The sequence below is a fragment of the Ammospiza caudacuta genome, chromosome Z (genome assembly GCF_027887145.1).
Source record: "Ammospiza caudacuta isolate bAmmCau1 chromosome Z, bAmmCau1.pri, whole genome shotgun sequence".
Taxonomy (NCBI): Eukaryota; Metazoa; Chordata; class Aves; order Passeriformes; family Passerellidae; genus Ammospiza; species Ammospiza caudacuta.
The window spans coordinates 10,312,515-10,339,636 of NC_080632.1; the positions used below are offsets into that span (position 1 = coordinate 10,312,515).

General features: G+C 37.3%; 1 protein-coding gene across 2 annotated transcripts; it reads left to right on the forward strand.

The window, feature by feature from the left end:
- The first annotated feature begins 87 nt into the window (after nucleotides 1-87).
- AP3S1 (adaptor related protein complex 3 subunit sigma 1) lies at nucleotides 88-27,122 on the forward strand. 2 transcript variants are annotated; one of them, XM_058823604.1, is made up of 7 exons: nucleotides 88-240; nucleotides 2,273-2,364; nucleotides 4,932-5,043; nucleotides 13,179-13,250; nucleotides 17,286-17,393; nucleotides 20,315-20,356; nucleotides 26,527-27,122. In XM_058823604.1, exons 1-6 carry the CDS (start codon nucleotides 172-174, stop codon nucleotides 20,348-20,350), a joined length of 489 nt encoding a protein of 162 aa, XP_058679587.1. In that variant the 5' UTR covers nucleotides 88-171; the 3' UTR covers nucleotides 20,351-20,356; nucleotides 26,527-27,122. The 2 variants fall into 2 exon arrangements, with proteins under 2 accessions (XP_058679587.1, XP_058679586.1); XM_058823603.1 differs by lacking the exon at nucleotides 20,315-20,356.

Consider the following 27,122-nt stretch of genomic DNA (forward strand, 5'->3'; position numbering starts at 1 on the left):
CGCCGGCAGCGGCCGCGCCCCGCCGGTCACGTGGTGCGCGCGCCCCGCCGGCACCGGCCCGAGAGCGGGAGCGGGCTGGGCAACGGGAGCGGGCTGGGCAACGGGAGCGGAACGGGAACGGAACACCGCACAGCTCGTCCGGCCGCCGCCGGCCCCCGCCGCCGCCCCACCATGATCAAAGCCATCCTCATCTTCAACAACCACGGCAAGCCGCGGCTCTCCAAGTTCTACCAGCGCTATGTACGGGCGGGCCGGGGCTCGGCGGGGCGGGCGGGGGCCGTGCGGTGGCCGGGGGCCGCGCCGTGGCCGGGGGGCCGTGCGGTGGCCGGTCCGCGGGGTTGTACGCGAGGGTCCCCAGCCCGGCCCGGCCCTGCCGGCTGCGCCGGGCCCGGGCAGCGCCGGGGGAAGGGACGGTGCTGAGAGCGCGTACGTGAGGAGGGCTCGGGGAACGGCGGTCGTGTGTTCGCTGGAGCTGCCTTTGGGAGCTCCGGGGTGAGGGCGGGAGGGCGGGCGGGAGGGAGTCCCGTCCAGCGGCACCTTGGCTCTCCCGCATGTGAGCGCCGCTGCCAGCCCCGCTGCCCGGCCCGAGTCCGGCTGCTGTTTGTGTGCAGGCAGGGCTGGGGGAGCGGGGCAGGCAGCTCCGGAACAGAGCCTCTCCTCTCGGAAAGAATCGGTGCACTGTGAAATTGCAGATGACGTGAACACGTAAGGAACTAGAAAAGAGCATTCTTTGACGTGGTAGAAGGCAGGCACAATGAAAATGCAGCACAGACGCTCGGTCTGGATGGAAAGGTGCACTGGAAACTCGTGATTTAGTTGAAGGATAAGAAATTTTAAGATAATGTTTTGAGCGTACTGTACCGTATTTCCTAGTAAATATGCTGAGGTCTGCTTAGGCATTAAAGTGCAAGAAAACAGTTGGTATTTCTTAAAAGTTATGTAAACAAATAACTCGTTTCCCAGCAATGCAGTTACGTGGATTTGTGACCTCTTTCTTGCAATTCTAGTTATTAGAGAACTCATAGATCATTGGAAGGGATGTATCTTACTTGCACACCTCAGAGCAGAAATGATGACTGTGTCCCTTCAGTTTGCACGGTCAGGTTTTGAATTAAAGGAGTGTAACTATTTCAGGTCTTTCTTTTGTGTGACTGAGGTAGAAGGGAAAGGAGATGAACAGACGGCCAGAGGATACCAGATTTTTCTTGTAAAACCTTTCTGATCTACTAGTTTCATAACTCGGCTTTGAACAATTTCTCAATGCCTGAAGTAGGGTAATATGTTTGTGTAAACAGAATACTTGGAAGTTTTGAAAATGTGAATGGCAAATTGAAGTAAGAAACTTTATGGTGCGCAGAAACAGGTGCAATCATATAGATTGTATTTTTATGTTTGATTTCAATAATGTGGATTTTTTTGTGGATCTTTTGAAGTTTATGCATTCTTTAGTGTCAATTGCACTGGTACTGGAGGCAAATCTCGGCTTTTTTCTGTGAGGGGATGCATCTGCAGTTTTCTAGAGAGATTAATTCGGTCAGATCCGTGAAAGAGGTACTTACTTCTTTCATAATACTAAAACTTACAACTCTAACTTTTTCAGCTGATTCATATGAGAACAGAAACTGCATAAAGTGAAGTAAATAATATTTTGCAGTTAGGTAGAAGAAATTAATTTATGGCAATTAAAATACATGTCATCATTTCGTCTTTCAGAACGTAGACCTGTGGCCATAATTTCAAAGGTAAAAATTAAATTTCCAAAGAGCCAGAAGAATTCAGTCTCAGAAGTGATGTTTCTGATCTTCTAAGATTAAAGGTCATGGCTTAGGAGAACCTGTTGCTCATGGTGCCTTTGTATTTTAGGGTATTTCTGGAAATGTTAGATATTGTGGGATTTGAAGCTTCCCTGCTCTCTTCAAGCTTTGGGGACTTTGTTTTACTCTCGGTTTATGGATAAAAGTAGTTCAGGCTACCTTGGAAATACAAAAAAATTCAAGGTACTTGAGAACACTTCTGGGTTACTTAAAAATCCTACTTTTAGATTTTTTTTACAGAAGTTTCTTAAAAACAATCACTTTTTCACATTTCTCAGTAATACCTTTTTCTGCAACTTGTAAATAATGGCTTTTTATGACACAAATAATACATGTCTTATTAACTGCCAGATTTAAGGCTTCAGAAGTAGATAGTTTGAGAGTGCTGACATACTTTGTTTTTTACAGTCTTGTGTGCATTGTCAATCCTGTTTAGCACAGTGTGTTTTCTTTCACAGAGTGAAGACACACAGCAACAAATTATCAGAGAAACTTTCCATTTAGTATCAAAACGTGATGAAAATGTCTGTAATTTCCTAGAAGGAGGACTGTAAGTATCAAGTTTGAAATAAATGCCAAATACTGGCTTTCAAGTATTTTTATTCCTGATTACGGTACAACATTTCACAGCTGTCGTGTAAATGCCATGCCACTTGAGATTTGTTGATACACAAGGAATTATATCATTCTGCATCAAGTGTGCATATTCTTTACTAACTGAAGCATAGCTGTATGTGCCAAAATGTCTTAGGCAATAAAATTTTTTCCCTTGTGCTGTAATAGCCACAGTGCTATATCTAGTGCCATGAGTGTTTCAGATACAAAGATGGGGAAGGAACAGATGCTGTTTTGCTATAATCAAGCTGAAGATGGCTGGTCACATTTTAAGAGGCATTGGCATTTGCCATACCCACTGACTCAGAGTCACAGAATATTCTGAAGGGACCCACAAGGTGTCTGAATTGAACAGCCTGTACAGGAATCCACCGCTCAGCCTTGGTGTTTTTAGCACCATATTCTGACCAACTGAGCTAAATCTCTAGAAAATTTAATACTTTGTAACTTCTTTGGCTTGAACTCCTAATATTTGAGCAGATAGCCTTTATAGTAGGATTCTGCAGCCTTTTTATCAGGATTTGGGCTTGCTCCATGAACTGGGAAGAAAAAAAAAAAAGGTTTTAAATATGCTAACTAGTACAGTTTCAACCCAGATATTTTATTAATAAAGGAAAAGCAAGGTAGGAGGAAAGTGAGACTTAGGTCTTCTGTCTCTGTAAGACACACAAAAAAAATCTCTTTTGAATCATCTTCATTGTTTTTGTCATCTTGCTTTAGCTAATGAAATTCTGAAATGGAGATGTGTTTTATTTTGAAGTATTTATTAGCCCTCAAGAGTAAATAGATAAAAAGCCACCCTCTAGAAGAAGGGGTCAGAATTGGTGGAATAAGCTCACTATCTCCAGTCTGTGACAGAGATTGTCATAGTTTGTTAAATATTATATTTATAGGAATTTCTGGTTACTGGAAGTCAGTCTTCTAACGCCTAGATTTACTGTGTGCAGAGTCAGTTAAATGCTTAGCTGTACCATATCAGCTAGGATGTCTTTTTTTCTTGCTCAAAATGATTCTTGATTTTTTATATACTGGTTTTTAAATCTAAATTGTTCTTTTCTGACTACTCAACTGGTGATTCTATCATCAGGTTCTTGGAGATGATCTCAAGCTGGAAGCATTCTGATTTGAATTCTGTAAGTGAGAGGCAGAAGACATTTGGAGCTTTTTAAAAATGACAGCTGCTTAACAAGAATAAACTGAGATAGAGAACAGAATTCTGGCTTTCCCCCTACTGCTCAGTTACAGGATTACCATTTCAGTATTTTTTTCAGTATTTTTTTCTTTCAGGACAGGGTTTACTTTATAGTTTGCAGTTTACCCAAAGGCCTCAACAGTTTATGTGTAGAACTGTGTGTACTGCAAGTATGAAGTATTTGAAAGACTTGGGTAAATAGATGACAAAAGAAGAAACTTCAATTGCTAGGTATTTCCACTGTCCTGTTTGTTTGTAAAAGTGTTGTCTGATACACAAATGTAATACCTGCTCTACAGAAACAAAGGATTCCCCTTCCTTACTGCCATCCCTGCTCCCTACCAAGCATTAATGCAGAGCAATTTGCTTAAACAAGTGACCTAAATTTTTTTGTTTTTTAATCTGTGTATTCTCTCTCTGTGATAATGACAAAAATTAAAGGGATGAGTTACGTTGCACAAAATGGGTGATTCAGTTCTGGTACAGAGTTAAGGAAAAGTCACAACAGTCATGGCCATATAGGTTCAGCCCAAAAAATACTTTTGTGTATCTGGGAGTGGACCTCTTACAGCTCAAAGCAAATGTCGGTGGTCTGAGGTAGATCTCCTGTGCTTTATGTGCCTTTGTTTGGAAGGCTGTAACAGAAGAATGGAAGAACATACCTCTTTAGACCTTTTCTCATTCAGTGCCATGATGATTAGTGAGTCCATAAAAATATAATTGCTTCTGTGACTTGTAACATTGCATCATTAATTACTGCTTGAAGTGTGGTCCTATTTCTCAAGATATCAGACATTTTGTAGCACAAGTGTTACATATTCTTTGTTATAAAACAGATCATAAACCTAATTTAAGGCTTTTTTGGTAATCCAAATACCAGTCTTCATTGCAGATTTCTTTTTTTTTCCCCCTCTTAATGCTCTTCTGAGAAGGTCAGGGAGGGATTCATAGGCATGCACTGTTAATCTGTAAAGCAGATTAATCCCTGTTCAGTGCCTGCCTGCTAGTGTGGAATGAAAGTACATTTAATACCTGCTTTTTTGTGATCTGTTTGAATTGATTTTAATAAAAAGGTGCACAGGTTGATGTCATTTTTTATCCATATGGATAACAATAACTGCTTGTTTGGTAAATGTAAATTGAGCTGTCTTATTACTTAGTCTTCTGTTGGAATTATATCACAAAATAAAAGTTGCAATGTAGCTCTAGCTGTTAATAATAGGCCTCCTGTTAATTGAAATTACTGTGAGGATTTGCTCAGCTTAGCCTGAGATGCTAACTAAGCTTTACTTGTTTTATTTCCTCTTTAGATTAATAGGTGGATCTGATAACAAACTAATTTACCGACACTATGCCACCTTGTATTTTGTCTTCTGTGTGGATTCCTCAGAAAGTGAGCTTGGTATTTTAGACCTCATACAAGTAAGTTCTTTTTGCTGCTTTGTGGTTTTTTGGTGGGTTTTTTTTTTTGCTTTTTATTAATTCTTAATTACTGTAATTCAACTGTAAAGTAGCTTAGAACTTAAACATTTTGCTTGCCTTTTTTTGGAAGGTTGCTTTTATACTGTGAACATACCAAGAAGTGCTGAGTATTATTTTCAGATTGTTTACAGTTTTCTGGGCTGTCTTTGGAAAAGTCGTTGTCCAAGTTGACGGGAAAGTGAGGAAACTCTTGGGAGCCTCCTGAGCACAAACTGGTTTTTGTTTTAGCTTTTCAAGGCCTTTTTTGGCTGCAGGTAAAAGTGGCACAGTTCAAACATTTGCTATGCAAGTGTGGATCATGAGAACTTTGACAGGCAATGCTCTGTATGTATATGTATATATTTATGTATATTAATATATATCCAGACTCACACACACATAGATACATGCATATGTATACTCACAATAAATGCATAATGCATAAATATGGCCAAAACCTCTTTGGATTAAACTTTCCTTGTGGCTCATGAGCTTTTTGACAGGTATGCCTTAGAAAAGGAGGGCAAATGCTCCCCTAGGTGTGTGTTCTGCTCCAGGGGAATTGGGACAGGTAGGGTGGGAGTTGTTGGGGAGGAAGATGGTCCATAAGCCTATGTTCTTTTTCTCAGTGAGAAAGGCTTAACAGCACAAATGCTTTAATAAGAAAACTGCTTAGCAGAGCAGAGTGAAAAGATGAGTGTAGGTGGTAAATCTTACAGCCCTTCAGGTGCTGGACATGCCACCTTCATGTGGCACCCAGTGGAGCCCAGCTGGGTTTTCCCACAGTGTGCAGGGCAGAGCAGATCCAGTCTGTGGAGAGAAGCTTTCCCTCTTTTGAATCTTTGAACTATTATATAATTTCCTCAAAGGAAAACGGCTCTTGCTAAAGGGTATTTTCAGGAGAACTTCTTGCTGTAGTTTGGGGTCATGGCGAGGCCATGAGGTGGCATGCTCGCTGGTACCACATGGGAGCTGCCTGCAGGCTCCTGTTACAGTGAGCTGGCTGAGTTTATCCCTTGGCCAAGGAATTTTTGCAGCACAGCACGGGCCTCTGTGTCTATTCAGGTTGTGTTATGTGGATGACTAACCCCTAAACATGCAACAGTCTCTTAGTCAGAATCAGTACATTCCTTTCCTACAGTTCATTTTTGCCAAGGACATCACAGGTTATAGATTGTATTAAGAAGATCTGTCCTGCTCAGCCCAGTAGAGCAGACATGACCTGTTCAAGATCACTGACACCTCAAACAGAATGTCTTCTGCAAGGCTTCCATGTACAGTTTCATTCCAACTCAGGGATCCATTGGGATCATTGAGTCCAACTCCTGGCACTGCCCAGGACTCCCCAGGAATCACACCATGTGCCTTAAAGCATTGTTCAAATGTTTCTTAAACTCAGGCAGGCTTGGTGCTGTGGCCAATATTTAAACTGCCAAATATGTCTTTTATCAACCTAGTAACAATTACCATGTTTGGTAATATGAATGCTCCTAGGTCAAGAGGCCTCTGACTAAATCAGTGATTTTTCCAACTTAAAACTTGCAAATAAATAATTTCACTGTTAGTGAACTCAGATGTGGCAAAAAACAGTTTCACACCATTAAGGGATTTATGTCATTGCATAAAATGGATCTCTTTTATATACACACATACATATATATATATCTAGAAAAGAGTAAATATAACTTACTGTTAAGCCTTTCAAAAGTTTGCACATCAAGAGAATTGATTTATTGCATAAGTAAAATCTGTCCTGACACGTGGGACTGTATCAATTGGTTATTTCACTGTGGAAACACTGAGTGTCTCTAAGGCCTCCCAGTTCCCTGCAGACCTTTCTTGAAGCTGCATAGCTTCTCACAGACACCTCCTGCTGTTCAGAACAGCTGCTCCAGTGCTGCTGTTCTGGACAGTAGATCCAGAAGAGTGCCTGTGGGAGTAGGAGGGAAGGAAAACTCCCATCTGGATTCTTATATGATCTTGGGTCATCGCACATTCTGCAGTATCCGAACAGTGCAGCGTTAACGAGTAAGGTACATGATGGTTCTACCTGTTCCTAGCAGTTTGTTGTACAGGGTTGCTTAGTTGCCTGTCACATATTGTGTCTTCTTACTTGGAAGAGCCAAAATATTTATGAACAGAGAAAAGAAGCATATTCATGTGTAGACAGTGCAACCTGAATTATACGTTCAAATGTTGAAGCAAATTGCTTGCCCTTACTACTACCCGTAATTATATAGCCCCCAAACTTTTTGAATTAGAGAATTTAAACTTTTCTCTATAATGTTTTGCTTCTGGTACCAAAAATACTTAAGTAGATTTTGATCTCCTAGTCTTTGTATTTCACATTGTTTCCAAAAATGCCCCAGTATTTAATTACATGTCAACATAATTACGTAAAGGAAACTGAAATAATAAAAATGCTATTTCCATTTGTAGAAATATTTTGATTTTCTGACTTGTATGATTTTGTTTATAAATCATAGTCTCACCACAGTACCTGCAGCTGTTGAGGATTCAGAATTCTCTTACACGTTGTCATTCAACCATTTGATTATAGCATAGAGTATTAGAGATATGTTAAATATTAAGAGTATTGAGATTAATTAAATATTTTTAATTTCTAGACTGGCTCAGAAGAAGGATCTGTTAATCCTCTTAGCAGTAGCAATCATAATGTACCTTTTACTGAAAGAGGGCCCTCAGAAAGTTTCTTATTACTTGTCAATTACACATGCAGTGTAGACTAACAGGATATACACACGGATGTTGGATTGAGCAAATAAGCTTTGTTTCTTCCTGAAAGTGTTGAACCATTCTTATACATCTTTGTTTACTGTAGTTCAGAGATAACACAGGTAGGAGTAAGACATCTGGCCTTTGTTATGACATACATATAGTGTATGACTAAGTAAGTAGATATATATAGTAGTTTGTGATGGAAAGTAAACTGGTGAAAGAAACCTAGAACTCAGTTTAGCACTTTGGAGGTTTCTGTCATGTAAACTGGGTAAATGCATAGGAGATTGGGTTACATATGGTAGTCTGCAGTTCTTTTCAGCAGAAAGTTTTTGTTGTGATACTTAAGATACTTTTGTGAATGCCACTTATCCCTCCATTAGGTCAGAGCTGTTTCACAGGTAAATCTTCTTGACTCAGGCTTAATGAATATGCTTTATGCATTACAAATCATAGACTCTGCCTCAGATTTGATACTATCTTCAACTTGGATTTCTTCGTTCGAAAGGCAAATTCACTTTGTTTATTTTTGACCATTTTCTTCCCTTTTTTTCCTAAATATAAACACAAGTTTCTTTTTATTATATTTGCTTTCTTGGATTGGTAGATAGGTCAGCATCTGTGCTATGCTTAGGTTTTGCAGTCTTTTGGATTCTGTAAATTCTGTCATGCTATTTTAGCATCTTTGTGTTAGCTTGTGAAGTGTAAGGTTTTTATTGCATGGAAGAAAAATATGTCTGAAAACACAACTAGCTGTAAACTGGCATAAGGGAGAAATGAAGGGTCTTTACAGTGGTACCTTAACTGTTATGGACCTAAGAACCTCTGTCAGCTCCAAGAATTTGTGAGTGTCTTGGCCCATAGCTGTACTTTGAAGACATAATGAGTCAGCAAGCAGCGGAATCTGTGAGAGATCAGTCTTCCATGGGAAATTCAGTGGAGCCTTTCAAGGTAAGGGTGTTCAGTGAGAGGCATGTGGGAAGTGCAGTGCACTTTGTGTAACATGTTTTTCTCAGTTCTTAAGGATAAAGGATCCTGATCAGAGATGCTTTTATGCTAATTAAATAAAAAACAGAGAGGCATATGACTGAGATGAGAACTCTCCAGGGGCAGATTGAATTACTTCTGTCCTCAGGTTTACCATTGCTGTTTAGGTAAGGAAGAAGAAGGGGATATTCTTGGTGTGAGTTACTCCTGTTGTTTTGAGCTTATCTTTTGTACCTGCTTTTGTTAGTATTTGACATTATCTATGCTCCAATACATTTAATTGATGGTGTTCTGAGTTTTCTGCTGCCCTTGTTATCTTCCTACTAATGTATGATTTACTCCATTTTTGTCTTACTTGCTTATTTTAAAAATAAGCCCTTCATTGAAAAGGTGATGTTTTGTTTTGACATGTCTGAGTAGAGAGAGCTCCAGACTTGCATATATTCAATGAAAATATTGTGTTTTGTTTTATATAATTTATGCTCCCAGTGTGTATCTGTCTTTATTAAAGCATATTTCTTACAAAAGAAAGGTGTAGGGGTTTGGGGGTTTTCATTTTTTTTAATGTTTTCTGTTTCCTTACATGGAGATGTGTGTTTTTTTTCTTTTTACCATGAAAGATTGTAATTTCAAAAATGAAGCACAAGGGGGAGCTAGTAATTAATTGTGCATGCATCCTTATTTTCCTGCTATTTCACTCCTTTATTTATGTTACTCTTCCAGTAACATCACATGGTGCATCTGAACTGATATGTGTGTGTGTCAAAGCAATCGATGTGTTTTCTCTTCTGGTTATTGATCTACAAGTCTGCAGCATTTGAAGTGATTACTGAAGTACTTAAATATTAGCACTGCTTGCCTCAGTGTGCAATTCATTTGACTCAACTGAAATTCAGATGAAAGTGACTCTGATTTTATTTACCTTTTCAATTGTTGCAGGCATCTTAAAACAGGCCAAGAAATGTTACTGTAAAAAATCTAGTTTTCCTTGCTGACTAGTGTTTTAAAAGATAATTTATAATAGATGTAGACCTTGTAATTTCTGGCATTATTCTGAGTGAGCTTGCCATCATGAATGGAAGATGGGGGAAATTTCCAAAGCTTCTGTGAGAAATCCCTGGTCAGTGAAAAATCTCTGTGAAGGAATAGCCAGTGCCAGCTGTATTTCCCTTAGATTAAAAAATGTTTGTTGTGCATTGCTGGTCGTGCATTTTAAGCAGAGATTTGTGAGTTTGTTTAGTGTGTGATGGGATTGCTGTGTAATAGGTAAAGGTTTAGAGCCGGCACGTTGCTACTAAACACATGTGGGGAGGGTGGTGTTTCTAGGATTCTTATGTTGCCTGTGTCTTTAATGGGTTCCTTTGTTTTCCAAGGAACTAGACAGATGTCAGTGTGTGTGAATCATGTGCAGAGTTGGTGATTGTATGAGGAATAGTGTCAAACTCTTAGCTCTTGTAAGTAAAACTATTGGACGGAGGTTGCATTTACACTGTTTCCAATCTTCTTCTTACAGCTAATGTCAAACAGCACTGTTCTTGTAACTGCATTCTCCTAAGGTGCAAGGAAAGTAAGAGAACATCTTTAGTGATTTGTTTTGCACCACATGTTGTCAAATGTGTAGTTTTTCTACTTAACATACAAGTTTTTTTTTGTTTGTTTGCATCCCTTCTTTACAGAAGACTGTTATTACTGCAATGAATTAACAACTGCTTGAAGAAAAATCCCTGCTTTGCTTAGCTTCAGCATAATTTAACAGATGCATATTCTATTTTCTTAGTTACCTTGTCACCAAACCTTATTGTCCTGCTTCTGAATATGCTCTGTGTTCATAGTTTAAGTGATAGATTTGTATTTTTGGTATTAAAGGATAGTCTAAATGCATCATTAGTTAATTTATAGTTTGATGTCAACATTTTAAAGACTTTAATAGTAGTAGTCATAGCAAGGGCAGTGTGTGATCGTTCTTTCTTTTTCAGTTTGAGCAGGATCTGAAGATCAGCAATTAAGATGTGAAAGTAGTCTTTGTTGATAAGGCAAGGTAGACACTTGGGAATGGGTGATGTCAAGCAGATCTATGTCCCTGGGTTGGTAGATATAAATACATGTCTGTAGAAGCAGGACTTCATCCACAAAGAGTGGAGGTGGATGGAGTTATGTCCAGGTGGTGTTTGGTCAGTAGTGGTGTTCCCCAGAGCTCAGTGTTGGGGCCAGGCCTCTCTAATATCTTTATCTATGAACTGGATAAGGGGTTTGAGTGTTCTCTCAGCCAGTTTGCAGATGACTTTGTGCTGAGTGGGAATGTTGATCTGCTGGAGGGATGGGCCAAAGTCAGTTGTAGGAGGTTTGACAGTGCCAAATGCTGGGTCCTGCCCTTGGATCACAGCAGTCCCTGCAGCGCTCCAAGCTGAGGCAGAGTGGCAGGAAAGCTGCCCAGTGGAAAGGGAGCTGGGGATGCTGGGTGGCAGCAGCTGAACATGAGCCAGCTGTGCCCAGGCAGCCAGGCAGGCCAGTGGCACCTTGGCTTAGATCTGCAGTAGTGAGGCCAGCAACTCTCCTTCTGTACTGGGCACTGGTGAGGCCGTGCCTCAAATCCTGTGTCCAGTTTTGGGCTCCTCAGTACTAGAAAGATGCTGAGGGGGTGGAGCAAGATCAGAGAAAGGCAGTGGAGTGGTGAAGGGGCTGGAGCACAAGTTTTACAAGGAGTGATGGCTGAGAGACCTAGGGGTGTTTAATCTGGAGAGAAGGACTGGGGGGATCTTATCTTTCTATACAACTGTGTGAAAGGAGGTTATAGAGATACTTCAATCTCTTCTCCCAAGAAAGAAAAAATAGGATAAGAGGAAACAATTTGTACCAAGGGAGGTTTATACTGGATATTAAAAAAAAATTTCACTGAAAGGGTTGTCAGACATTGGAGTGGGCTGCCTGGGGAAGTGGTGGAGTCACCCTGCCTAGTGCTTTAAAAACATCTAGATGTAGCACTCAGAGACTTGGGGTAGAGATTGGGGTAGGGATTTGTCAATGCTAGCGTACCTCTTTGACTCATTCATCTTCAGGTTTCCAGCCTAAACAATTCTGTGAGCTGTGTCACATTTGTGCCTGGACCTAGACAGTTTGAAATCTGGTGCCTCTCAAATACTAAGGTGGGGTTCCTAAATCATGTGGAACAGAGAGTCAAAATGAGGTGTTTGTCTTCCATACTGCTTCTTTAGGATGTTTGAGTTAAGAATTGAATAAAAAATTGCATACAGTGACAGCTTAATAAATAATATTAAATACATGTTGTGAGAAAATGGCCTTGACATATACAAAACTAATTAAAATTTCCAACAAGTTGCCACTATTTTCATGCCATTAATAAAAGATCAATAAATTTTTTCAGAAATTTGCTTTGAAGACCCTAAGCTCAATCTTATATTTAACTTAGAGAGATCTTGACATAACCCGTGTCCGTAGGAGTTATCCCTTGGACGAAGGGAGCTGTGTGTACAACTCTCTAAGGCTGGAGTCTCTAATAGCACTCACCACAAGCACTTGGTGATTGGTATTTGGGAACTTCAGGACTGCAAGTGCAATCATCATTTCATTGTCCAGACTAAGTGAGGATCAGGTGCTCTTGGTGTAGCAAGGTGCAAAAACATAAATACCAAGAAATCTGTTCCAGAAACACCCAGAGGAAGGCGATGTACAGACCATATCTGGCAGGGAACATCACTGGCTGGAGTGCAGTAGCTGCTTGGATTTTTATGCTTTTATGTTCTGGATTCAGGGAGGATTTATTTGCTTATGTGTGAACTATTACAGACTTTTCTAAATTTATATGGTAATATGCCTGACAGGATCAGGAGGTATGACATTAAGACAGATGCCTTTTTTATCCTGGATTCAGTGGGTCTGTACTGTCCTGCTGCTGGAAGGAGTGATGTTGACACTTAACAGCAAAGTTAACAGTCTGGTTAACTAGGAAATGCCTGCAATGCAGTAATTACTAAAAACAATGATGGGAAAAGCTGGTTTTCTTTGCTTTATACTTGAGTTGTAATGAAATGGGAAGGAGTACTTTAAATCACAGCTGAGAAAATTATAGCGTAGGTTATGTTACTGGTTTGTCAAGATGTATCTGTTTTTTAAAACAGTGTGACTTTAAGCAGTTTTAACCTAAATTGGCTTGTGCATACAGTTTTGTCCTCTACATAGATAACATACTTTTGACATAATGTTAACCACATAATTTCAGTAGATGCCTTTAATGCCTTAAGATCTGACCGGTGTTTTATTTCTGTATTTGCTTTTCTCAAACCTCACACCTAATGGAACTGCAGAGTTTTTGTTAAAGATTGACCTTTGGTGCTTTTTTCCCCTCTTTGCAGGTATTTGTGGAAACACTAGACAAATGTTTTGAAAATGTCTGTGAGCTGGATTTAATCTTCCATGTAGACAAGGTACTGTGATGACATCCTGTAATATTTTTATCAAGTAATATGTTTGTTTCAGCTGATACTTGATATTAAACTCTGCTTTACTTTCCAAAGAAGGCTAACAAAGCTTAGGGGTCTAGATGGTATGTCTTGTGAGGTGGGGCTGAGGGAGCAGGGATGTTGAGGCTGGAGAGGAGGAAGCTCGAGGGAGCCACGCTGCCTTCTACAACCACCCCAAGGGAAATTGTAATTGGGGGGTTGGTGTCTTCTCCCAGGTAACCATGGGCAGACGAGAGGAGGTGGCCTCAAGCTGGAAACCTCTTCCCTGAAAGAGTCGTCAGGCATTGAGGCAGATGGCCTGGGGAACTGATGGAGACACCATAACCAGAGGTGTTCAAGAGGCAATTGGACATGGCACTTGCTGCTGTGGCTTAATCAACATGATGGGGTTTGGTCAAATGTTGGATTGGAAGGTGCATTTAATATGCAATGGTTATGTAATTTAAATGCTGTGTGGCTCTTTCTGTTTAAAATCTCAAAATGGACTGTCTTTTTTCAAACACTTAGAAACAATGTTGTTTGAATATTCCCAGCTGTGAGAAACAAGTGTTGTACTTACTCATTTAGTTTAGAGAAATTCTTTTACTATAGTCACCCTTCATTTAAAAGGACTTTGGCATTTCTTGGTGTAATACCTAAAATGCTGAGAATTTAATATATAGAATTTATTCCTTCTGTTGCATTTTGTGCCTACCATTGCTTTCTGTGCAGTCGCCTGTCCCTATTTTTTACAGGAAAAGCAAGATAGAAAAAGCAGACTGAAAGTAATACCAAGTTAGGTATCTGAAAGAACTCAAAATACTAGTTAGATACTCCAGTAAAAATAATACATTTTCACAATAAAAGCCAGTGAAACCTTGAGTTAAAAAGCTCTGAATGTGACATTAACCAGTGCAGTGATTTTTAACTTGAGCGTAAATGAACAAAAGAATTCAATGTAGAGACATGAACTTCTGTATTAAGGCAAGGCTGCCACCAACTGTACAGTAGCATTAGTTGGGCAGCTGTGACTAATTTGATGTAATCTTGATTCTTCCTTTTTTTTTCCCTCCAGTTTAACTTCATCAATATTCTTATAGGTCAGAGAACAAAACAGGAAGACGTATCTGTGAGAATTAAATTAAAATGTTAAATTTTCTTTAAACTGCTGATACAGTCAACTTGTCAAGAAGCATAATGCACTGAGCCTTCATACTTAATGCATTAACTTTCTCTTTCTTGTTAATATATTTCAAGTGTGCAAAAGGGAAGAACAGCAGCTGCTCCTGCTTGATCTTGACAGTCTTGGTTATAATGGGTGCTTATGTGTGGGTGCTGTTAGGAGTGAAATCTTTAAAATATATGTATTTTGAGTGGTCTGATATTGAGAAAAGTGAGGATTGGCTAAGTTATTTGAATGAGAGTTGTTCTGTGTCTTCAGTTCTTGATGGAGCTGTGGGAGGTTATTTTCTTGCAGTTGTCTTGTGAGAGCTGCCTAAACCAACATTTTTTCTTGTAAAAAGATGAGGTGGCATGTAGAAGAGTTAAACTATGTAATCTCAACAGCTGTTGCTGTGTGGTATTTTATGTGGTATTTCTGTAAGGAAATATTTATGCTCCTCAGGTGTTTATAATTGTACAGGACTCTGCAGTGACTTAGAGTTACCCAGAGCCAAGACAGATGCTTATTCAAGAATATTGACAGAGTATGATGAATTCATTTGGAGAATGGAATATAGGTGGAATGACTGTTTCTAATGTGCTGTAGCAGATGAGGACTTGGGGTGTTGGGGAATGTAGTTCGTACAGAAGAGAATTTAACTTCTCTTCATCTGTATTACAAGCAGCCAAAAAACTTGCTATAGCTGGAGCAAGATGTTTTCACATGTCTTGTGAGGAGGAGGGGCAGGTTTATTTCGGTCCTACTGAGTCCAAGAGCCTAATACTTTCTGATGGAAAAGGCATCATTGAAAGCTATTATCCAACTAAAATAATAGAATATATTCAGCTAGGGATGTAAGGGAATACTTTGGTTTTTTCACTGGTTTTTGGCACCTATTGAAATATCTCTGGGAGTATCATGATCTCTTGCAAGAGTTTATTATCTAACCAGATGAGTGAACCATTCAGAATCAAATTTCTTGAAGACAAGAAAATGTGTTTGCCAAATTTTCCTGAGAGAGTTTTTTTCTTGATAAATTCCTTTTTCTTTAGAATGTGCATTCATGCTTTTAGAGAGTGCATCAAATGTAAATAGGAAGCACTCTCTTGATTTTTGTAAAAACACTCCAAAATTGTTATTACAAAACAGCAATTTCAAATTTTAAAAAGTTGATGTTCTCAACAGTCAGATCCCTTTTGGAATATAAGATGTCTATTTGTTGTGCCTTCAGTCTTTCCCTTAAATACTATTTTTAATACACTATTGAAGTCTCTTTTGCACTTCATTTCCACTTATTGCATTTTTGTTAATGATTTTTTTGTTTTCGTTGTTTCTTGGCAAAAATAGTGATTTTTTTAAATAAGAAAAGATAGGGACAATAAGGTGTAATTGTACATTTAATATGTATATGCAATGAATTTTAATTTGAAAAGAAAAAACAGTTACTGTTTATTTTTATCTTGCTGCTGCTTACATATGAGCAAACGTATTTAAGAGGAAGGAGTCAATGGATTATGATGCTTATGTAACTTTATTAGTTAAGCTGTGATTTCCTTTCATATGGAGATTACCCAATAAAATTAATTAAATGCTGTTATTTAGAAAGCTGTCCCTTTAGAATAAAAGTGGGGAAAGACAAAATAGTCCAGCTTCTTTAAAGCCACCTGTGCTTTGAACATTTTTAAATGCTGTGTGTTAGACTTCACTACTGCATTCTGAAAGTAGGAAAAAATGCAGAGAAAGATAAGCATGACCCAAGGTATGGAGTGGTTTGCACTGAGGAAGAAGTTAAATATTCTAGAGACTGGAGGCAAAGGAGTAATAACTATATAGGAGGAAAGGTTTTGGAAGAGCACAAAAGGGCCTGAAGAAGGGCTGTTTTAGAGAAACAAATTCAATTTTGTTTTTTAGGTATGACACAAAAGCAAGGACTGTGTTGGTTTTTGATGTACTACCTCCTGATTATTTGATTTAAAGATTTACTTCTATCCTCAATCCATGGGGAAACAGGGAGAATGTCCAAAATAGTAGCTAAAATTATGCTTTTGAGATACCAGATTGTACATGTTTATTTCTGAAAAGTAGAAAAATACTCCTTGTCTTCAGATTTAAATACTAATATACTATTAAAATATTATACATTACATGATAACCCTGGGTTTTTACTAGTAAGTGTGCAGAAGGATGCCTTTTTAAAAAGAAAAAAACCCAAACCAAATCTTATTATGGTTTGAGTGCAGACTCTGAGGCAGCAATTATGAACCAGAGTTTTCATCCTCAAGTCAGTGCTGCAGGGAGGAGAGATGTTCAAACATACCCATTTCAGCAATGTCCTCAGCTGTTTTCTGTGCTCCTGCAGTTTGAGTCCTAGCTGTCAGTCTTAGCTGTAGATACTGAAGACTCCATATTTATCAGGTGTCTCGGGAATGTCAATTCTACTTCTGAGCCAAATCTTGGGGTCTGTGATGGGTGAGCATCAGAGTCTCTTCCTTCTCAAGTGTAGCCCAGAGTGTTTACACATCTCCTTGTGAGCAATATGTTTAGTCTAGTAGGACTTCCTTCCTAGAGGTGTTACTGCTGTTGATGCTAACTCAAACTCTAGTAATTGGATAGAAAATGGGAACAAAAAAAGAGGACTGTGAAAATTTCTTAGCATGTTTGTAAGTGGTGTGAACAAAGAATATACTAGAGAAAGGAATATGAAATTATGAGCTTTGTTTCCAACTGCCTTTAGATTAAGTGCTAACATTAATTAAATGACTTACAGAATGTTTCACTGTATCAAGGTACCTAGACCATTTTTTCAGATTCTATGTAGGATATTTTGCATTTTTAAATTCTCTTTTGGTCTCTTTTAGGTCCATAATATATTGGCTGAAATGGTTATGGGTGGAATGGTTTTGGAGACCAATATGAATGAAATTGTCACTCAGATTGATGCTCAAAATAAACTGGAGAAATCTGAGGTAAGAGTGATGCACTGTGTAGTTTCTAAACTAAAAACAGGGGTTATAGTAAATGCATGCTATATAATGCTCTTTGTCCTTCATAGTAAACTAAATAGTGTAAGCTGCCTGCTTATAGTACCAGAAATTTGCAGTGTATCTCAGGGTGCTGTACCTTTCATTAGAAGTATACTTTTCATTAGAAGTAATAAACTGCTTAGTCACTGCTGGTTAGATTTTACTTTTTGTATCTAATTGCATTGTGCACCATTGCTGTTAAGATACTTCTGTAGTTCTCTAAGTTTCTGTTACAGAAAACCTTTTAATTCCAGCCTACTTGTTATGCTGGACTAGTGACTTCGGCCCTTAAATGAAATCAGATGAAGAAACTAAGTGTGTCTTCAAAGACTACATATTCCTGTCTGATAGTATGCTTCTAAGCACCTGAAATAAATAGCAGCAGAAATACTGCAACACAAGGAAATAAATTGGACTGAAGTGGACTAGACAGACTTTAAAGCCCAGTTTTAGACGCTTCAAAGTAAATATGAATTCTGCAGTTTTGATAATCTGAGCCTTTGGTCTTCAATAAGTGAGAAAATTATATTCTGTATTTGTCTATAATGGGCTAAGTGAGGGATCACATAAGAGTTTTGGGAATCCTTTTTCAATTTAACAATTGTTTAATTTGTGTTTAGGAAAGACATTTAGATTAAGAAAGGATCTTAGAATTACTTTATCTTTGATACAGTATATTACTGTCCCTTTAACGTCACCATATGTGCCTTGTAAGTCAAAATGCTGCTGCTAATATGTCTTTGCTAAGTCTGTGCTGGATTCTAAATGATGGGAGTAATTCCACAGAGGAATACATCAAAACAATAATATCCAAGTTTCTAAGCAGGCCTTTGCTTGAATTGGAGACTGAATTTCTGAGGTTGGAAGTCAGCTGAGCAGACTTCCAGGTGGCATAAATATGAACTAAATGGCATTTTAGGAGAGGACCCAGAGACTTCTTAGTTCTAACTGAAGTGCAGTAAAGAGAAAAATGAATTTTTCATTTTTTTTTTGTGGTACAATGTATACTGTTCTAATTCTGCAGTCTCAAGCTGTGCCACCTCAAGTTTTTTTAATGCATTTAATTCCTTGTTTTGCACAACTTCCAAACTGTATCCGGTCAACAACATGTGAAAAACAAGAAAAAGCTAGATATGATGTAACACAATACATAGCTATATGCATCTGAAAGGATTCTATAGTAGATTTTGAACATGTCCAAAGTATTCATTTTAATGTTTTTCTCGCGCTCAGAATGAAACACTGATCACAGAGATGAATATTTGGAGTTATTCTCCTAAATTTTTATTATATTTGAATAACTTCTGTATACTTACACTTTTCCTTATTTGATAAAAATGCAGTTGTCTTCCCAAAAGCTGAACTTGCTCAGCAGTTGTGCTCTACCATGTATTATGTACATATTGGTTCTGTCTGAAAGCATTTAATTATGTGAATTCTGTTACCAAATCAACTGTAGACCAATCTCTGACAAGTCTTCTGAAACACATTGATTCAGTGCAGCCAGCTGCAATACTTGCTGTGTTCCATTATTCATCAACCAGTTGTTCTTTCTTTTAAGAGCTTTTAGTATAAAAGTAGATGCTAGATGATCTGAAAAAACCCACGCAGAACTTGAAGTATATACAAAGTGAAAGGAACTTGTTCCTTTACATTCAGCAATGAATTATAGAAGGTAAAGAAGTAGCAGTGGTAAATTAAAACACTTGGTGGCTGGGATGAAGCAGAACATTTCACAGTCTGCTCCCCACAAATACATTCTTTTTCCTTAGTTCAGTGACTGTTTCTTTTCAAATTTAACTGTTACTGTAATGCTGAGATACATCACAATATTTGATAAATGTTTCCTTAGACCATTAATCATTTGTTTAATGTATATCCACAGAAAATTCCTGATTGCTATTTCTTTTCTTTTTGTCTTTTTGATCAAGATTGTAATTCTTTGAGTATGTCTTTCCTGAACACATATTTTCAAGACACAGGCAAATCCTTGTAAATCAAAATAAGTAATAAGTTAATAAATTTTGAATGCTGTTCACAAAGAAACCAAAACTAGTGAATCTTCTTTGTTTTCTTTAATTAGAAAAAATAAAATATAGAAATTAGTATTAATGTAGTCTGTAGTATATAGGACAGCACTGTTGCTTTAGTCCCTTTGGCTTTTAGACCACCATCATGCCTCTTGCATTTACAAAGCAGCTATTTAATGTCAAGCGGCCTTTACTGTTATAGCTGAAATGATGAAACTAATAAAGCTGTATCTGGGTTACATTTTCAGAAATACTTCAGTTTTTCTTGTGCCCATCGGGCTTTCAGTAATATACAAAATTTAGCTATTTAACATCAGGTATTTGTTTAGTTATGTGCTAGGTTTCTAAACAGGCTTTCGGTTAAAATTTAGTGAAAAAGTCTGAATATTTACATGTATTTGACCAAAATTATCAGCTTGAGTAATTTGTGAATATTTTCAACAGCGATTAATTAAACTGCTATAAGAGAGTCCCTAGCTTTGATTTGTGATTGAGCTAATACTATTTGGATGGGCTACAAAAGAAACTATTTGTACCCTGAGAAATGTTGTATTATATGCATTTCCCTGGCTTTCAGTTTAGTGTTAATCTGTGAATGGGTTTCTGGTCAATCCTGAAGCCAAAGAATCATTGTGATATCAAGGGAGGGAATTCTTTGGGAGAGGGGTCATTGGGATTTTATTCTGAGCTTCTGGAAGTATTGTAGGTAAACCTGGGCTACCTCTTCTCTATTTGGAGTGTTCAACTGTGTGTAATTTAGACTTTTAAGCTGGGCCTCATTTTTTTCTGAACCTCCTGATCTTTTCTGGCTCTTTCCATTCTTCTCTCTTACAGACCTTTATCTTTCAGTCTCCCAGACAGGACAGGTAGACAAAGGTATTGCTGACTTTTAGAAAAAAATGTACTTTTAACAAAAAGGGAAAGCAAAATGATGTCAAAGGCAATAAATTACGTAGGCCAGACTCAAAAATTATGTGTAAAAATACCCATACTAGTCCTTGTAGCCTACTTTTTGTGCTAGTTTCTTGTAGTTCCCTCATCTTTTTATTGGCTATAGTGTATTTTACTAGCTTTTCATTGACATCATATTTTTTATTTTATTTCTCTTCCTGCATTTTAGAATTTAACTTTTCTTTGTATCATTGTTAACAAACAAAAGAATATGAACTTGTGTTAATATTAGCCAAAAAATCCTGCTTAATTAATGTCAATAAAAAAGGAACACACAGATAACAAAATAAGATATGATGACATAATACAAATAACTCCTTTGATGGGAGAATTTTGTCCCTGATAATCTAAAATAAATAATACAAACTCAATACAAACTCTCTTACTTCACCAGTTACTATTTCCAGACAAAAACAAAGAACTTTTACCTGCTTGCAAAGAGAAGTTTCAGAAAAAGCTTCAGGTGAATGAAATCTTAAAAATCCCACCACTAAAACCAGCAAACTGAAATCGTTCTGTATAGAGAGAATAAAATTATCAGTGCAATTTGTAAAGATGATGTAGAATTTCCAAAGTTGATGATCCAGCCTTAAGGATGTTGAACATCAAATGAGAAGGGCTGTCAGCATGTACTCAACTTGAGATGTACATTTGCTGTCATTATAATCCGAATGTCCAGATTTTGATCTAAGATATCCCAGCAACTGCAGTCCCTGAACATGAATGTTAGCAAAGAACAGAAGAAGGAGAAGGAGAGACTGTATGTGTGACTGTATCAGTTTATGGTCAATGTCACCTGCCATTTGTTGTTTGAAACATTTAGTTTAGCTTAACAGTTTGAATGTCGGTCCGTGTTAATGGCAGTACTTGAAAATTAATTTCCACTTGTTTTAAGTCTCTGTGTATTCAAACTGCAGGTATTTTAAACAGGTGGAATCTTAAGCAATTGAAACTTATTTAATTCGTTAATAGCCTTGCTCTTTACTTTTTATGTGATCTTCCTAGGATAGTGTACTACAATACCATTAAGATTTAACAAATATAACTCCACAATTGGATTTGGTAGCACTGAGTTGTAAAAGCATTAGCTAAAAATAGTTCTTGGTAACATGCAACATTTTAACCTAAATTTGAAGTATGCTACAGCACATGAAGAAAATCAAGGATGTGACCTTCCTCTGCCTAATATATTAACTAACACTTGTAATATACAGTCTGTATTTTATTGGTAACACTAGGGAGCTTGATCTCAGATTTTTGGTTTGGTTTCTTTTTTGTTTTTCTTTTTGTGCAAAGCTACTTTTCTTTTTCTGTGTTCTGCTCACACATATTCTGTTTTTATTTTTGGGTCTGGCAATGAAAAACAAACAAAGAAATAATTAATCATTCCCATCCATTACTCTTTTTGTGATTCAAGTGCTTAAAATTTCTAAGAGTATGTCTTAAGTCTTCTTATCTGTTTGGCCTCATTTTGATATACTTGCAGACTTCATTTTGGTTTTTCTCTAATTACGTTCATTTATTTAACCTCATGAGCAGGGGACATGATCATTCCTTTATATTATGTATTGCATCCTTTCATGATTTCATATCCCTGCTGCTTTGAAGTCATACTTGTTCTGAAAAGAAGCATTGCTATGAAACACCAGCAGCAGAGAGGTCCTAGTACCTCTGAAGTATCTGGAAAAGGGTGGCTTATTTTGCAGTGTTAGCCTTCATTATTTTGTTTTCCAGTAGGCTGTGGTTTTCTAGTGCTAGCTAGTTCTGTGTAGAATTATTTGGGATGATAGTTGTAACATTTTTATTTGTATATGCATATTAACAATATTTGTCATGTGCAATACTTTACCCAGATTATCTGAATTTCTTTTTAAAGAGTAAAACAGGGTTGCTGGGATCACTTTGATATGAAGTTACCAGTTGGGCATTCTAAGAAAGGATGAGGATGAGAACAGAGAAAATTTATTCCTATAGTGGTTAATAATGACCTCAGTAAATTATTGACAGCTTATGTTTCTCACTTGATAGATTAGGACCAGTAGAGTAAAAATCCTGTTATTAAATGCATCTATTTCAATCTATGAAATAGTGTCTTCTTTTGCATATATGGTATTGCTCTCTAAAAGTATATGAACATGTTTACAAGCATTTTTTGCAATAATGGAACCTAAAATTTTAATATGCAGCATTTCAACATTAGAGCACATCCTTCAACAACAAATGAAATTGAGAGTACAAAGGAGCTGTGGCAAAACTGTGTTGTATTGGCTTATTGTTATACCAGCTGTATGCAATTCATATTGTCTTTCTGAAATTGCATTAATTGTCTTAAGAAGCTTCACTTTCACTTGCTTCAGTCATTTGCTTGCTGTGACAGACGATTCATCATTCTCACTGCATGTTTAAGGCTTGCTACATGTTTTGTTTTTTAAAGTGGAACAGTTTTTTCTTGGCACATCACCAACTTACCTGCTGAATTACATGATAAAAAAGGCAGGTGGAACTAGTTGAGTTCAGTGTTACAGTGGAAGCTGTATTAATCAGGTGTCTCTAGAAAATGCCTCAAAAGCACACAGGGCTCAAAGTACTGTTTGTTGTACCTTTGTGTTTGTAAATACAGTTCACTTCCAGTAAAAGAAATTGAAAGACTGCTACTAGTTCACTGCCTGACATGCTAAAAAGTAGTGCTAAGGAGTTAAAATATAATAGTATTTGAATTGTATTTGTTATCCAGCTTGGGAGTTCAAGTGCTTTTCAGTCATTTGATCCATTAGACATTTTTTATGAGCTGTTTGCTCTCTCTTAGAAATGCTGTGTAAATGTATTGTGCTTGATAGGGTGGACATTAATTGTGCTAAATAGCATTCTGCCATGCATTTTATGTATACACTATCCTTCAAACTCACTTAATACAGAGAATTCCAGGAGAAGAGAATGTAATAGCTTGAAAATCTCTACTCCAGCATCTGATAGTGAAAGATAATCTCGCTGTCAAAAAAAGAGGTAATCTGACAATCAGAGCAGTTTTGTCAGGGATCTTCACTGATCGTGATCCAGAATGGTCCTCATGAAATTTGGAAGTTATGACTGTGTAGGGGGGTGGAAGGGCAGTGGTTGTGTCAATTGTGGTATTTTTAATAATTCTCAATTGTGTCTCCATTGTATCCTAAGCCATTGGGGCGGGAGGCAGGGACTGTAAGTCTGTATAAAGAGGATAGTAGCAGGTAGGTAAAAATAATAACCAGTTCTACTAAAAATGTTATTTGTCCATTAAGAATAAATAACTTCCATTAAATTAGGGTAAAGAATCTCCATCCAAGTCACTCAGAAGGCACCTGTCCTTTGAATTGCCAGCCATGTGCTACCATGTCATTACTTATTATACTTTTCTGGTTTCCCACTGTTTCAATTGTAGATTGTATAATTCATTGCTTTTAATTAATATTTTCATCTTCTCAGTGGAAAACAGTTTACATTGCCCCATTTTGCTTTATGAATTTTTCTTCCATTACTGCAAGTAGAATTTAAAGGATTAAAAGCCTTTACTGTTTTATCTGATAAGACTTCACTGGAAGTTGCCTCTTGATTTAAAATTAGTATTTCCAAGTTCTCAGTTATAACAGGAAGGTGTTGGGCATCTTCATGCCTTCTGCACTGTTTTTTAGTAAATAGAAAGAAATTGCAGTGTTAATACTTCTCCTTTAAATTATTGCAGATTCAGGGGTATTCAGATTTTAGATACTTCCATTTCTTAGTACTGCTGGTGTTAGGTCCAGGTTTTCCCCTCTAAGAAAATGCTGCTATTGAAAGAGCCTCTGGGAAGGATGGCCTGATAGATTTGGTTAAGGAAAATGAAGGAAAAAGAGTGTTTCAGAATACTTTTTTGCACCTTTTGAGTTTTACTTAAGTCTGTTCTTCTGAGAACAGGTAATTCTGTTGATAATTCAAAGTAAGAGCAAATTTGATAACATCAGAGATGCAGTTTTCTCAGCTATCTTCTCTGCCACACATGCTTTTCGCAACTTTGGCGTGTCTCACATAGGAGGGTTTGACAGGGAAGATATGGTTAATAGATGACTTAATGGCTTTCTGGTCTCTGTTTCTTCTTCTGGGAATCATCCCATGACTAAAGTCTAGGGATTTATGACGTTTTAGCCTTTCCATGTAAAGGGTTAGTTCAAAATCAGAAACTTCAATCAGTTTTATTTTGACTTGGGTTTTGTTTTTAAGGGGAGAAGGAAGAACAGTAGGTAGGATGTTAAGTGAAAATATTATGTTAACTTGACTTTATTTCTTATAAGTGAGTAGTAGAAAGGAGAAAATATTTTTTTTCATAGCCTTCAAAAAGTAGAGTTGTTATCTGAGAAGTGTGTGGGGTGTCTGTCTCCTTTTGTGAAGCTGACCAGGTGAACGCCATGGAAGTTCAGGTGCACTCCTCAGTAGTTTTACCCTGCACTTGCAGTGAATTTCAGTGAAAACCAAGAATCTGAAAGGGTTATACTTTGAGTGGTAGTCATGTACCAATGCTTTTTAGTAATCAAATATGACACAACCTTTTTTCTGCTTTCATTTTGCTGTATTTCTTGTTCAGAAATACTTTGTGTGCAAATGGACTGGTTTCTTCAGTCTTTGAAAAACCTAAAATTAAAGATCTTCCAATTGGTTTAGTCTTTTTTTAAACTAAATGCTAGCATCTGGCTTTGTTTCTTGTGGATTGCTCCTTTTTACTGGACCTGTAAGATGCCACACTGTAAAACTAGTAAATCTTACACTGTGATTTTTATTGTTTTTGAATATTTTTAATCTTACTTTTAAAACATTAAATTTAAAGTTAATTCTTTTTACTTATTCAGAAAATTTGTAATATGATATCTTTTTCTGCTAATAAGAGCTCTTCTTATAAAAATGTCCCATGCTTTTTTATTTCCTTGCAAAAATAAAAATTATTTTTACACTTCTGTGGCAAGCCTGAAGTAAAACCACACTGCAAATTCTAAATCTGCGTAGAGAATCTGAACTTTCAGGAGAAACGTTTCCATACCTAAAATTAATAGTCTGGTTTTTTTCACAGCATAAAAAATAGTAGTAACACTTAACAGTCTTGTTTTAATAGTCCTTAAAATAACAAGATTTTGAATAGGTGTTTTCAGAAGCGAGAGGGAAAGATGATTTTGGTATGTCTTCAGGCCTCTGAGCTGTAAATTGTTAGCATTTCATAATATACCCCAGTGTGCAAACTTGGCAGCTGCTTTAACTAAAAGCAGAACTAAATGGAAGTCAGCAATTTTCTATTGTAAAACTTGCATGTTTATACAGAAAGGCTCTAGTTTTGTATGCAAAGACACTGCATGCAGTAGAGAATTTTAATAAAAAATAGGTGCTGTGTAATAGTTTAATTTGGCATAACTGTGTTGTTGTGTAATGCTCAAGGGGATGCAGATATGTTAGTGTATAATTAGTTACTGTGGGAAACAGGTTATTCTAGTTTGGCTGTCTGCATGCTCTTCATCAACCACAAATGCAGGGTGTTTATCCTTTTCATTTTAGTCAAAGCCACCTTGAAATACCTCTGTGTGTACATATATATGTATTTTTGTATGTATGTATATATACACACACAGGTGTGTGTGTGTCTGTGTCTGTGTTCATTGATTTGACTGACATTCAGCACCTTATTACTTTGAGGTTACTTACTCTGAACCTGTAACCAGTGCTAGTCAAGTGTGAACCACGTGAACTTTTAGAATAGGTGAGAGGCAAAGGCAGCACACTGGACACCCAATACCTTGAGACTGTCTGTTCTGTGACGTGCACATTACATGTGCTTGGATAAGGCTCCTGTTCCTTCCTCTCATACTTTTCCATCCAATTGACATTACATGTTTTACCATATAAAGAGGAATATGTGAACTGTTTTCTCTTTCTGGTTTAATATTTCCAAGTAACCCATTTCATTCCAAACACAATTACCATGTGGTTTTTCTAATTGTGTAACCATGGAAATACTTGAAAAGTTAGTTGTCTGTGTAGATTGCTGGTGAACCTTCTTGTGACTGACTTTGCCTGACTTGCATTTTTCCTCACTTTATATACAGGCTGGTTTAGCAGGAGCTCCAGCCCGGGCTGTTTCAGCTGTAAAGAATATGAATCTGCCAGAGATCCCAAGAAATATTAATATTGGTGACATCAGTATAAAAGTACCAAACCTGCCCACTTTTAAATAACATGGCTACTCCAGGTAATACCAAGGAAGAAATGTAATAAAGATTTACTGCATAATTGTTTACTAAATAAACATGTCTTACTTTTACTGTTTGGATAAAACTCAAGGTACTGCATAGACATAACCTGAAAAATCAGTGTGTGGAGTTGAATATTGCTTTTGTCTTGTTTGTGAAATTAAAGGAAAGGGGTAGTTCCCATGTGATTTCTAAATTACATTCCTGTGCCCTTGCAAGGCATATCACTGTGTCTCAGCTGCTGCAGTATTTTGGGGAAGTATTTAATATGTTCTTTACTTTATATAACCTATAATGCTGAGTTTTTTTGTATATTCACCAAAGTCTATAATTAGTGTGTTCTTTAACTACTTCTGTTTGTCATGATTATTTAAGACCTAAGTGCAAATGTTGCATGAAAACATTTAACTCATGTTTTGTTAAATAAAATCATAACAAACTGGACTTCGAAA

Coding starts and splice junctions, on each gene's coding strand:
- AP3S1 (XM_058823603.1), top strand. CDS start 172: ATGATCAAAGCCATCCTCATCTTCAACAACCACGGCAAGCCGCGGCTC. Junction 2,365..4,931: donor AATTTCCTAGAAGGAGGACT/GTAAGTATCAAG, acceptor TTTCCTCTTTAG/ATTAATAGGTGGATCTGATA. Junction 13,251..17,285: donor TAATCTTCCATGTAGACAAG/GTACTGTGATGA, acceptor GGTCTCTTTTAG/GTCCATAATATATTGGCTGA.